This window comes from Limulus polyphemus, unplaced genomic scaffold (assembly GCF_000517525.1).
Source record: "Limulus polyphemus unplaced genomic scaffold, Limulus_polyphemus-2.1.2 Scaffold3307, whole genome shotgun sequence".
In the NCBI taxonomy this organism is placed as follows: Eukaryota; Metazoa; Arthropoda; class Merostomata; order Xiphosura; family Limulidae; genus Limulus; species Limulus polyphemus.
Genome location: NW_013668917.1, coordinates 46296 through 59858, shown reverse-complemented (window position 1 = coordinate 59858; position 13563 = coordinate 46296). Strand labels below are relative to the sequence as shown.

At 34.2% G+C, this 13563-nt stretch overlaps 1 protein-coding gene across 4 annotated transcripts in view; it reads right to left on the bottom strand.

The window, feature by feature from the left end:
- The window catches only part of LOC106469106 (protein shifted-like), a 66370-nt gene extending 55635 nt beyond the window's left edge, over nucleotides 1-10735 (bottom strand). For all 4 annotated transcript variants that reach the window (XM_022397528.1, XM_022397530.1, XM_022397531.1 and 1 more), the window contains exon 1: nucleotides 10178-10735. In XM_022397528.1, coding sequence (XP_022253236.1) covers nucleotides 10178-10310 — 133 coding nt within the window. In that variant the 5' untranslated portion in view covers nucleotides 10311-10735. The remainder of the gene's footprint in view (nucleotides 1-10177) is intronic.
- Nucleotides 10736-13563: the final 2828 nt, after the last annotated feature.

Here is a 13563-nt window from a genome sequence, read left to right as displayed (position 1 = left end):
ATATATATATATATATATATATATATATTTAAGTTATTTTTTGGATACACTTGTTTGAATTATGTACTATGGGTCCATGAATAACAAGTGTTTTGGGCCTGTTCTTTTTTTATATACCGGTATATTTAACGTATATACAGGAAAAGTATTAAGGAATTTGATACGTATTTATGACAAAAAAGTGTGATACGCCACCTACACTTTTTTATGTATATTTCACGCAGTTTGAACATTTCTTCTGTTGATGAATTTAAAGGATATACTGTAAAGTCAACTTTTACAAATTTACCATGATTAAATTTAATCTCAATAAACAATAAAACATGTATGTAGGTAGAATATTTCTGTAGTTATGTAACATTTGATGTATAAAGGTTGTTTTTATTTTGTTTCTTTACAATGGGTTCACAATACTAATTAGTTTTGAAGCATTGGACCTCTTTGAATCCGTAGTCTATATGTAGAAAAATGCCCTGCTCTGGCGGCATCTTTGATACTGACTAAATATGATAAAAAGCTGGTGAAGTATACAAATAAACAATGCGAAATGATAGCCCACAGTTTAGTCATAAAAATGGTACCCTGCATATGTTACATTTAAATAAAGGGGAACATTTTCGTGATCTAAGTCAATGATTATCATAATCATGTTAAAACAATATCGCTCATAGCAGCAACATAATTTAAAAACTTTGGCGGGGGGATTCTTACGGAGGTTCTCATTACGCTCTTGTATCTTTGTAAAGTGAAAATGTAATAATATGTAGTCTAGCATTGACTGCGACGCTCCTATCCAGCACTTACAGCAAAAGTTTAAATACAGGGTTCGATTTCTTGCGGTGGACACAGCGCACATAGCCTATTGTGCAGCTTTGTGCTTAACAACAAACAATGAAACAAAAAAGCGTAAACTGATATTTTATTGTCAGGTTTTTTCTAAGCTTTTTGTGAAGGGATAATTATCTCTCCTGCTCAACAGTTAGCATCTCTGGCCTTGAAAAATACCAAATGAGCCCTGGTACTAGGCGAAAAGCCTCTTCGGCACTGAATATGATATATGTAATGTGGTTACCATATTATAACATATTATTTTTTACTTCCAACCAAAAAAAAAAAAAAAAAATTCTGGAAGCTTATAGAAATTTTGAAATTATTTTATATTTTTACTAGAGTTTCGAAAGAAACATTAGTAAATAGGATCAGAGCCTGGCATGGTCTGGTAGCTGAGGGGCTCGAGCAGCAATTTATGGGTCGTGGGATCGAAACCAGTCATCGAACATGCTCAGCTTCCAGTGTTGGGGGTGTTATAATGTGTCAGTCAATATCATTATTTGTTGGTAAATATCAGCCCAAGAGATGGCGGTGGGTGGTGTTGACCATTTCTGAACAGCCCAAGAAAGGGTGGTGGGTGGTGTTGACTATTTTTGAACAGCGCAAGAGATGGCGGTGGGTGGTATTTACTATTTTGTCTAAACAACCCAAAAGATGGCGGTGGGTGGTATTCACCATTTTGTCCATCATTTGAAAATTAGAAAAGGTTAGTGCAGATAGACCTTGAGTGGCTTTGCGCGAAAATTCAACAAATAAACAAAAAATAAGATAAACAGCATCTTACAACCTCTATTAAATGAATTAGAAGAATTCTGCAATAAATGAAGAATAAATAACACATAACACTACTTGTACTTTTCACCATATCTATCTATTAAAACTAGTGGAATTAAAACAGACCTAGATGAAACTCTTCACTAGGTAAACATCAGCAAAAATCCTGGGATTAATAAACGACTTAAAAATAACCTGGTCTCATCATATAAAAATATATCAAAAATAAAATCCGGTAGAGAGTGTGTTCTCTTAGGAGTATTGCTGATAATAATGAGAGCGTATCGTCAGAAAATATACCTAAAATATATAAAACACACATACAAATATATATATAAACACACACACACACACACGACCAGCTATTCAAGATGTCTGCCCAGAGTGGCTAAATGTATCAAAAACACAAGTAGCAAAATGACAAATAAAGGAACGGCATCCAATATTTTGGAAAGGTTATTTGTGTAAAAATAAAATTCTTTGGGCATGTTCATGTGTACAAGTGCAACTGTATTGAGCGTACAAGGCTGCATGTACAATAATACAAAGAGAGTTTAGTGTGCATCAACAAGATAACAATACTCAATTAATGGACATGACTGAAAAGGATACGCTAATGTAAAACATCTGTGGATAGTCGCCAATAACACTAACATACTAGTAAGCAACAATTAGGGGTTACATAACCTGAGCATCAGTGCCAAGAGAAAAAAGGCAATAGAAATGGAAGGAGGAAGAGGTCCATAATGTACCTGACCCTCCTATAGGTCTTATACCCATGAAACATCGATCCATTTCTAATGGGACAGTAGTTGATTTTATAGAACCAATATTGGCCAACAGGACTAATGAAAATTAGGCGTTGCTTTTATATTAAAAGCATACAAAAAAAAGGTGTTCATTATTAGGATATTTCGATCAAGTTCGCAAAAATGATTATAACTACGAAGGAAGTTAGATGTTAAATGAAGTTGGTGGATAAGCATGTGGTACATCGGGCATGTGCATGAAATAAAGCTACATACTAAAAGTAGGCTGGTCAACAAAGACTACAAACAATGGCTTTACAAGAAAGAGAGTATTTTGAGGGAAAGTAAAAAGTTCTCCAGTTTGAAGAACTTTGTCAGAATCAAAAATACATGCTCATACTTAGGATACAGCTTTTAGAAAGACTGTGGAGTATGTTAACACGACGAAAGAGTGTGTGAAGACTGTGGGGTATGTTAACACGACGAAAGAGTGTGTGAAGACTGTGGGGTATGTTAACACGACGAAAGAGTGTGTGTGAAGACTGTGGGGTATGTTAACACGACCGAAGAATGTGTAGTCATATTTTATTTCAATAATATAACAGTAATCGACTGTTACGTCATGTCGATAAACAGAAAGTTAAAATAACAGCCATTGAGCTTTTGATGTAATCTACTGCTTATATGTACCGAACTAAGTACTGTTTGTTTTGTTGTTCAGCACAAAGCTAAACATTGGGCTAACTATCCTTACCCCACCCCTGGTATCGAAACCCGAATTTTAGCATTACAAGTGCTTAACTACCGGGGACCACTGGGGGAGGGCGAACAAAGTAAAACCTGAAGCGAATTAATTTGTTTCTCCAAGCACAATCCACCTATCTCAACGTTCTGTTTATTTAAACGAGTTCAAAGTTCGAACTCGAACAACGCGTAGACTTGTGATGACGCTGTTTTATTTAACAAAATAGGAAACAAGCCTACCTTATTACAAAACTCAGTGTAATGCTACAACTTGTTTTTCATTAGTTGGTTATTATTAGCATCTGTTGAAAACCTGACAAAACTTTACAAACGTTAATGCGTGTTAAATACTTAAATAGTACCACTGTGTTTGGAAACCACCACTAATAATTTGGTAGTGATTAAGACATGCCTAACAGCGATAAAATTTCTGTCAGGAAAATATCAATCATTTGATTATTTTGGGACATCTGTACACACAGAATAATAATAATAATTCCTTCGGTGGCTTTTCTATAATCTTCCAAAACTTGATTCGAACCAAAGTTATTTTTATAACTAATTATGTAATGAAACATACAGCTAAACAGCGCCATCAGAAGACACAGTCCCACATCTGACGACTTAATTTACAACTTAATCTTTTACCTTGGGCTCCCCAAACACCATGTTAGAGTAAGTAGCCGCACGTGTAGTTGGCTGATATTTTATCCATTATCTCAGTATCGAGGAAGAAAGTAAACAACCTTCAAGATTTCTATGGAAGAATATAAATACTCAAGAGTTGTCAGATAAATGTGCCAAGTTTAGCTAGACAAGAACAAACCAACAACAGTGTTAATTAAAGAGTGAGGTTGGGCATAACTCTCTGACTAACATCGTACATTAAACCAACTTAAATTTAAGGTAATGTAACTTTTGTAAGGCTTTTTCATTATATACTATATCTTGGGCATTCTGATGGTAGTACAGGCTACTAATTAATTACAAAAAATAAAACGACCCACAACAATTAAAGAAAACTCATTAATATTAGCATCACCAGTAACAATGATTTAATGGATATTTCAACGCTCAAGACCTGTTGAAAGACTTGATGTTTTGTTTTTTGCTCTCTTATCCGATGTCAAGCCTTCACAAAATAAAACGAAAACACCCCCTTAAATCTGCAGGTAATGTCGTCTACCCTTAACGTCTTTATTTTCACCAACGCTCCCCAATCAATCACACAAAATTACTGAAATCCTGGTGGTGTATAAGTTGTAATTCACACGCCGTTCGCATAATTTTTAATCTCATTTTAAGTTTCAACAGTTCTTCTTTAAGACGATTTAAAAATCGATGTTTAAGTTAAGCCTCAAATACTGAATTTTGGTAAGATTTTTATTATAAGGAATATAGAATTTCTGTTATTCACTACAGTGCGAGTGTTTAAGAAAAGTATTCTATATGACGTGTAAGTTAGCTGTGTTATAGACTGATGTATTGAAATAGTTAAATTGTGCTTTGTTCAGGTGAACATGGATAACGAAGAACACTACAGTTTAAATTAATTCACTAGTGCCAATTTGACAAACCACATGTTTAGATTTGGCAGCCGATCCAAATAAGATGGAATTGTAGTAGACAGAATCACGATGAATTGGGAAAATCAGTACTCTCTCAGTGTCGGGAAGATTATACGACCTTCTGTATGAAGAAGTAGTGGTATTGGAAAGAGTAGGACAGTCTTAGTATTTGGATAATTAGAACAGCCTTATTATCAGGAATATGAGAAGTCTTAGTATCGGTAAAATTAGAAGAAAATAGTGTCGGGAATGTTAGAAGAGTCTCAGTATATGAAAGATTAGGAATTTGCTGTCAAAAAGCTTAAATTTGTTTCAAGATGTTAATTCTGTATCGTATTTTTTATTGTTTTTTCACAAGTCTAGAAACAGTTCTGAAACTATAGAAATAACAAAAACATCCATGTTAGTTACCACTTGATATTAATTTAAATACTTTGATGTGTGGAAATAACTGCACTACATATGCACCCCTACCATGGACACGTTGGAAAATAGCTACAAAGATTTCATAATTAAGGAAAGACGTTGCTTTATCAGCGCCCTCTGGACGTCTCTCAGTTTGACAACAAGATGAAAATTAATCAAATGTTATGTACTAGAAGGTTGTAGAATAACGCTCTCTTCACTGCCTTATGAACGCCTTTTCCATTTTATAAATATACAAGAGCGTCGGAAAAATAAATTTTAATCTAAAACAATGTATAAATACACACCATTTCCAGCTCAGAATATAATTTATTGTATATAATAAACTGTGGTTGAAGTAATCATTTTAAAAAAAAATCAGACTACGTCTTTCATTTTATATTTCTATTAACCTTCAAGTGACGTGTGATGTTTCAAAAACGAGTAATCGAAATTCGAACCAATTTTTTTTTCTTCTTTTTTGTCGACTATAAAGTTAATTGTTCAGTAAGGCCAATGATGTTGATAAGTAAGCGTTTAACAGATTGGGCTTCATTACTTTCAAAGATGGGTGAGGCCAGACGTTCCTCAACATCAACCGCCCTAAGAATTATTGCTGACAGCCAGTTACATTGTTTAAAGCATGCGTATTTCTTATTTCCAGAAAAATACAATACTTTGAATCAACGTCTATTTAAAAACTTACAAGTTAGGTACATAGACTTAGTGGATCTACTTATTATATTTAATAAAAATTGATATTGAGGTAGTTTGAAGAAATTGCTCCCCAGTTGCACAGCGGCATGTCTGCGGACTTAAAACGCTAGAAACCGGGTTTCGATACTCGTAGTGGGCAGAGCACAGATAGCCCATTGTGTAGCTATGTGCTCAACTTCAAATAAACGAACAAAGGTGAAGAAATTTGTCAACAGTAAATACGTATTGTTACGGCAGCGGAGGTCACGTGATCTAATAACACGTTAACAGTATGTAAACAATGTTTCCAGTGCAGAGCAGAATAATATCTATATTTATGATCCCAGTGAAAGCTCGAGACGTAATCGTTTTTAATTATTAATTCTAATACTCTCCCTTTTATTTTAATGGTGTTTCCCCTATTTCTTTTGTGGGGGCTCATCATAAACGTCTTACGAAATGCCTATAATATTATTAAATTTAAACCTTTAATTGATACCGTTAAAACAAACGCATCTCTTCATGTACGTATATATAAAACAGTATGTGTGCATGCAAGACAAAGATTAAACTTGATCAGCAGAATATACAAGTGAGAATACAGCATTGACCACACACCTATAGACACTAAAATGTATAGTATGGGACTTCTGTTAGTTGTGCAAAGTGCAATCCAATAGTTTAGTTTGTTTGTTGTTATGCACAAAGCTACAAAATGAGTTATCCGTCCTGTGCCCACTACGGGTATCGAAACCTGGTTTTTAGCATTATAAGCCTTAAGACTTACCGCTGAGCCACTGGGGGGGGGGGGAGCAATTCAACAGAAAGGTTATTGGACTGAAATACTGTGACCAATAACTTTAAAACACGTATCACATAGATCAAGAGGATCCGATGGAGTGCGAGAATGAAAAATAGATAATAAAGGGCCTGGAAGCCTAAAATGTAGTAAAAGGTTTATTTTCCATATTAGATATTTAAGAATGTTTGTAGCTTTGACATAATATTAATGCCAACTATCCACTTTGGATTTATTTTTATTGACCCTATTATTGTGAAAATAAGGACAGTTATTTGTATGAAGAATATCGTTCCTCATCTTTCGGAACCTTCAACATCAGTTTAATATCGCTACTTTTTGCTACAATATGTGTTACAAAGTTGGTCACTGGAGCTTCTGAGCTTTTACATTCTTTGACTACATTTTTTCTGGGAGATTACATTTCGGACAACGAATCTAAGTTCCATGCTCGCGCGTGATAATATAACTGGATTTATAAGATGAAGATATCGCCTATCTTATGGGTAATATCAATTTGTATACATTTAAAGTTTTATGCTAAAATTAAAAATACTTCTGCAGTGCTTTAGTTAAATAAATGACACTTCTAATTAGTCAGTTTAATGCTAAAATCTACAGATACAGAAACCTTACTTATTGAACCTAAAATAAAAACAACCACCACTAAAAACACGAATAACTACTTAGCTCATCACAACTGGAAATATGTATACGATACGACCTTAGGCTTAACTACTTATCACAAGAGGAACCAAGCACGGCCGTAAAGCACACACTCATAATTTATCACACTTTGAACCATGTACGACCATAAACACCATTATTATAATTCATCAAAACTGGAATCATGAACGATTGTAAAGAACATGATTATAATTCGCCATAAGTAAATCTAGGGACGGTCGTAAATGAAAATAAAGAACGTGATCATAATTCGTCATGACTGAGATCATGTACGATTGCAATGAACGTGATCATGAGTTATTACAACTGAATTTACGTGAAGATCATAATCGATGTTTTCTACTCACAAGTTTTTCTCTTATGACTTTCTATACTCCTAGTTGGACATTAAATTATCTATATTAATTATTAGATTAAGTTTTAGTTCTAATCTATGAAGGCGGCTTGCTTTCATCAGAAGTTGATCATAATTCACGACAATTGGAATTACGTAAGGCTCCAAAGATATTATCATCATAACACATGTGAAACCATGTACAAAAGTCTTGTTTCCTTTTGTTTTTCTTTATAAAACAACGACAAAAACAAGTTAGGGCATTAAAATCATATATTCACGTAAGTAACTTGGAATATAGATATCAAATACGTAGAAGTAATTTTCGAAAATGAAAATTCAAAAACAATCGTTGGTCAGAGGTGGACAGAAACTAAACACGCCAAAGATCGAACTAAAATTCTAGCTTTGATATTTTTGCGATCAAAATTTGTGATACCCACCGTAAAGGTTGTTATCTAAAAACAGCAGACGTTGGCATTACACAATTCTCGGTGATTTTCCCGTGTCTGCTTAACGTTATCTTATCAGATTAACAAGTTAGACCGAAGTGATTTCGATACAACCTGCGACCTCTAGCGGAAACTTGTTTTCGTGCTTATTCAGCACGTCGCCGGAACGTTCCTAAAAACAAACAAAACTGACAGGTAAGAGCCAGACAAGAGAGAGAACTGGTTCTACAGCACGTGGAATTTCCCTCCACTCCCATTTCTCACATGTCTGCAAGCAAATTAAAAAAGAAAGTTCCAGCATTTGAAAAAAGTAATAAAACTAAGGTATATTGTTACAAAGTGTCGGCGTTCTCTTTCCCAATAAAAAACAAAAGCAGAAATGAGACTGTAACAAAAACTTTACTTGTAACGTTATTTACATAGACGTTTTTGTACTGTGAAAAGTAACAGCATAAAAACTGATTAAATTTGTCCCATAAAAAAAAAAGACAGATAGAGAGAGAAAAGCTTTAAACCTCAAGATAAGTAGAGCAAATAAATAAGCAGGAGATGCTCAGTGTAGTCTGTTTATTTTTCTTCACTAAATAGTTAATAGTTAAGGGTTTGTTGTTTGGTAGTACTATTCAATCTGTCCATTCATAATCAATATAGCTGAAGGAGTGTTTTGCCACAAAAATGTTGAAAGTAGTGTATAAAAATGCTACAATATATATATATATATATATATATATATATGTGTGTGTGTGTGTGTGTGTGTACGTACCATACTCTTAGAATAGTAGCAAAAAAAAAAGGAGAGAAAAAGACTTGCATTTAATCAGAGGTTTCTTTCATTTACTTTTGTTTCGTCTGCTTTGCTTTTCCTGACAAGCACATTGTGTTTACAACAGTTAAAATGATCTGATCATTATACACTAACATTTGTTATTCTATTACCATAAAAAATAAATAACGCCTATCTTACACTAATTTATGAACCTCTGCAGTAATTCACGTTATAGCTTCTTCTGAATGAAAGGTTTCTATTCAGCAAGAGTTTGTATAAGAGCCCTCTATAGGCAGAAAATCTGATTACTTTAGCAAGAGTTGCTGATTGTCTCTGTAAGAGTTATTTCTCCCATCAGCCATGACTCACGAGCCGAGATTTCACTCCTGCATATGTAATGAATATCTTTCGAATTATTTTCAAATGTAGATATTTTAACTTCGCATATGAAGGAGATGTAAGTTTTTAGAAACCACAGATTTTAAACATGAATGAAAACCCGACATCGAACAACAAAAATGGACACCTTAAAATGAAAACTAATTAAAATATTATAAAAAACTATTCTAAAACAATTCTTAATACTGTTAATATTCATTTAAAAAGATGACTATCTGAAGTGATTGTCGCAGAATACGATCATTATAACACATATTCTGAGTTTTAAATTTGATTTTGTACAGTTGTTCCCTCGTGGATCAGCGGTAAATTTACAGATTTACAACACTACAATCCGGAATTATCCGTGGTGGACAGACTGCAGATAACATATTGTGCAGCTTTAAGTTAGCACAAACTTTTATTGTCATAAAACTAAAAAACAACAAGATAAACTGCAGAGAGGTAAAACCGACGTTTCTGGAGACAAAATACTTTAATTACTGGAGAAATGAAAATAATAATAATAATAAAAATAATATTTACAATAATTAACATGCCATAATATGAAATATTCAACCATATGTCGCTTCCTCAATATGTAATTGTTAACAACTAGCGGGTTGATGAACAACCACCGAGAGAAGTTCTCGATTCGTTACTAAAACTAATTAGCTGAGAAGAAAAGCTGTTATTACTGTTCAAGAGATCTGGTAGTCCAAGCAACGCCCTCTATTTGTAGCTATATTTATGTCCGACTGAGCAGGTGTAAGAGGTCAGAGGTGACAAGGACTAAACTAGTTATGACCTGATAAATGTATTATTAAGTGTGTATTAGTATACTAAATTTCTTAAAGCCACGAATCTGCCTAACTATTATCTGTATAAACTCAGTTAACTTCAGGTTTTAAACGCGCATTTTAAACTATGTCATCGACAACTAACAACCTGCAGTTTTATGACCTCTCCTATCTGGAAAGCAAGGCCCACTTACCGCTGAACTCCTTCACTTGCTTCTCGTCTATCCAAAGAGACATATCACCTCCCTTGGGCCTTTCCTTTTCAGCCACGATCGCCGCTGTCCACCATATGATCAGAAGCACGTGACCGTAAGGCCGTAATGTCATGGCCGATCACGGTAAAATCTACAGTGGAGTCACATCCAGATGCTCAGAATTCAGCTAGGAGAGTTTTAAACAACCTGCTGAGGCAAAATCTCGAGAATTTCACTCACCAAGTCCGCTTCCAGCTCATACACTTGCGGCCAAGACGTTGTGGTTTTGATGACGGTCTCCACTACCCGTATAATCTCTTGCTACAATCGCTTGGGATACGTCGTTAATCGATGTGTTGAAGAAGTGGGTTTCCTTTTCAATGTTCAACTGGCTTATATATGTATATGCATATAAGTGTGTATGCGTGTAAATGTCCATGCAGCGTCTGCACACTAGGTGGAGCTACGTTCTTGTTACCTGATTTCCAACTTGACTTCACGATCAAGAAAAAGCTTGGCTTCACCCTATCAACGTTTAGCTTCTTACTGTCTTGTAAATCTATGTAGACTCCTGTAGCCAAAGTAAAAAAAAATCTTCTTGTGACCAATCAACTGAGAGAACACGTTTTACAGGGCTGTTCGAGTCACGTGAACCCGAGGGCGACGCTCATGCTGATAAGAGCCATGTTTCCAACTAGCGCCACGCGGTTTCCATTAACAGTAAACGCTGTTTCTGGGGTGTTTTCGAATATCGAGGACAAAGACACAAGGAAAGACACAGAAAGACCTTTTAACACTGAAGTCTCCCATCAATCAAGGTGAACAGGGAGAGGGGTGGAAGTCAGAAAGATATCAGGGGGCAGGTTTGACACCTGGAATTGTTGATATCAAGACGCTTTGTAACGAGATTGGAAATTCTGTGATAAGCAAAGAATTCCGTCAAGGATCTCGAGTGACATTTTAGTGAAATATTTCACCAACTAATATTTTTTTTAATATGTGATATTTTTCACTATAAATATTTAATTACCCATAAAAATACACTCTCACAAATACAGTTAACTTTTATAGTGCCATTATCTCAGAATAACCGTGAACATGAGTACAAAACAACAATATTGGAGAAGGAAAAGTAAAGTCATTCAGCTCATTATAAAAGCAACCAAGTCACATAATGTCACACATTGTACGAAAACGTGGGTACAAAGTAGTTTAAAACACCTTAACTATGAAAGATCAATAACATTAATATTATATAGCCGTTTATTTCGCGATTACGTGACAATAAGTCCTTTCTTCCATGGTCACGTGACTATAAAATCACTCGTTACATCACGATAAAGAAGTAAAAATTGTGAATTTCTTGGCAACTTTATTATTAATTATATTACATCATTCATGTCACGATAGCTTAACAACCAACTAAGTATTTCAACAAAGCTGTGACGTCAAGCATTTCATGACAGCCGTTATTATGAAGTACTTCATTATGTGATCATTAACAAGCAACAGTTCTGAAATGTGTCTAATACATCTCACTTCACGAAAGAGAATTAAATAAATAAAATAAAAGACGGCTAGCTTAGAGGGACTTGGCGTAGCTTTGCACGAAATCCAAAACAACCAAGTAACCAACCAGACTTGGATTAACTCAGTCAAAAAGTAAAGTTATTTAAAAGTAATAGATTATTTATTCTACGACATTGTGAGGGACTTGGCGTAGCTTTGCACGAAATCCAAAACAACCAAGTAACCAACCAGACTTGGATTAACTCAGTCAAAAAGTAAAGTTATTTAAAAGTAATAGATTATTTATTCTACGACATTGTGAGTTCAAGTCATGATATGTCTTACTAAAAATATTCACTTTATGATATTGATAACACAGGCCTGCGAATTTAAACTTCATAAGTTGTTTTGGTTTTAATAACGGATTTTCTATAAATCAGTTACGCAGATTTCGAAAGCAATATTCATTTTTTTCTGTCACGTAAGAAATTTTTACAAATCGGGAAGAAAAAAACAACTCTTACTCAGATCAAATTATCATTTTGTTTACCACAATGAACATTTTTTATTATTACGTTTGTTAACAAAAATACAAACAAACTGAAGAAAAGGGACGACCATTGATGTCAAACGAATATGCATCCTTATTCATCCGGATTTTTTTTGTGAAATCTACGCGTTTTAGTCTCAAAACTATGTGTTGTGGTCTTTCTTTTGTGTATTGCGTTATGATGCTTTGTGAAAAATCTGTACGTGTGAAGAAAAATGGATATCATTTTCGGATTCAGCGTACAGGAATTACTCTAGAACATGTAAAAAATTCAGAACAATAAAACCATCACAGGCCTGTGTAATTTGTCAGAAATACCATAACAATATTTAAAAGGCTGAAGCATACTTTGATTTGTTGATGTAAATTTAATATTTTAATAATAGAGAATTTTTGCTATAACAGCAAATCAGTAACAGTGCGACAGACACATAATTTAAGCTTAGGTATTGTTACTAATCGTATGTGCTATGGTTAATTCTTGGTTTTATTCCTGATTTGATGACTAGTGTGTTAATTAATTTAGCCACAATGTTGCGTTAATAGTCATAACAATTACAAAAGTACAGATATTACAAAGACGTTTGTATATCTACAGTATATTGAAATTGTAGAATATAAAACCACATAATGATACTACAGTGGATTCGATCCATGATCAAGAAAATATAGAAAGTATTTTAGAAATTATTATATTTTTTGTTTCGTATCATATGGCCATATGATAGAAAATATGATTCAGCGTTGTTTTACTTTTTTGTGAAAATTACTTCGCCAGGTTAACCAGAATGAGCAGTTGTAACCAGTGGTTTGGAAAAACAAATGGTGTTATTGGGATGAGTGCTTCTTTAGACACACAATCAAGAAAACTGCTAAACTGTTAGTTTCAGATCTTAATTTGAGTTGTTCCCATTAATGATCGAATGAGTATTGTATAAATTACGTCCTACAATAATTTTTAGTTTTTGTTTGTTTGTAGTTAAACACAAAGCTACACAAAGGGCTATCCGTGCTGAGCCCACCACAGTATCGAAATCCAGTTTCTAATATTATAAATCCGCAGACATACCGCTGTGCCATCGGGAGAGGGGGGGATACACATTTTTATTACCAAAAATTGACCGACCAACAAAGAATGTAACGAGTAGGCAAAGGACCTTAAAAATTGTCACTATTTTAACAATTTCCTATTTATATTCACCCCTTTGAGCAACTGGATAAAATAAGGCAAACAAGAGCAATTCTCCTCATGAAAACTGTAACAACTTCAGTATATTGTTATAAGCTATATTTTCGACGTTTTAATTTAGATGTTAGTTATAGAGGT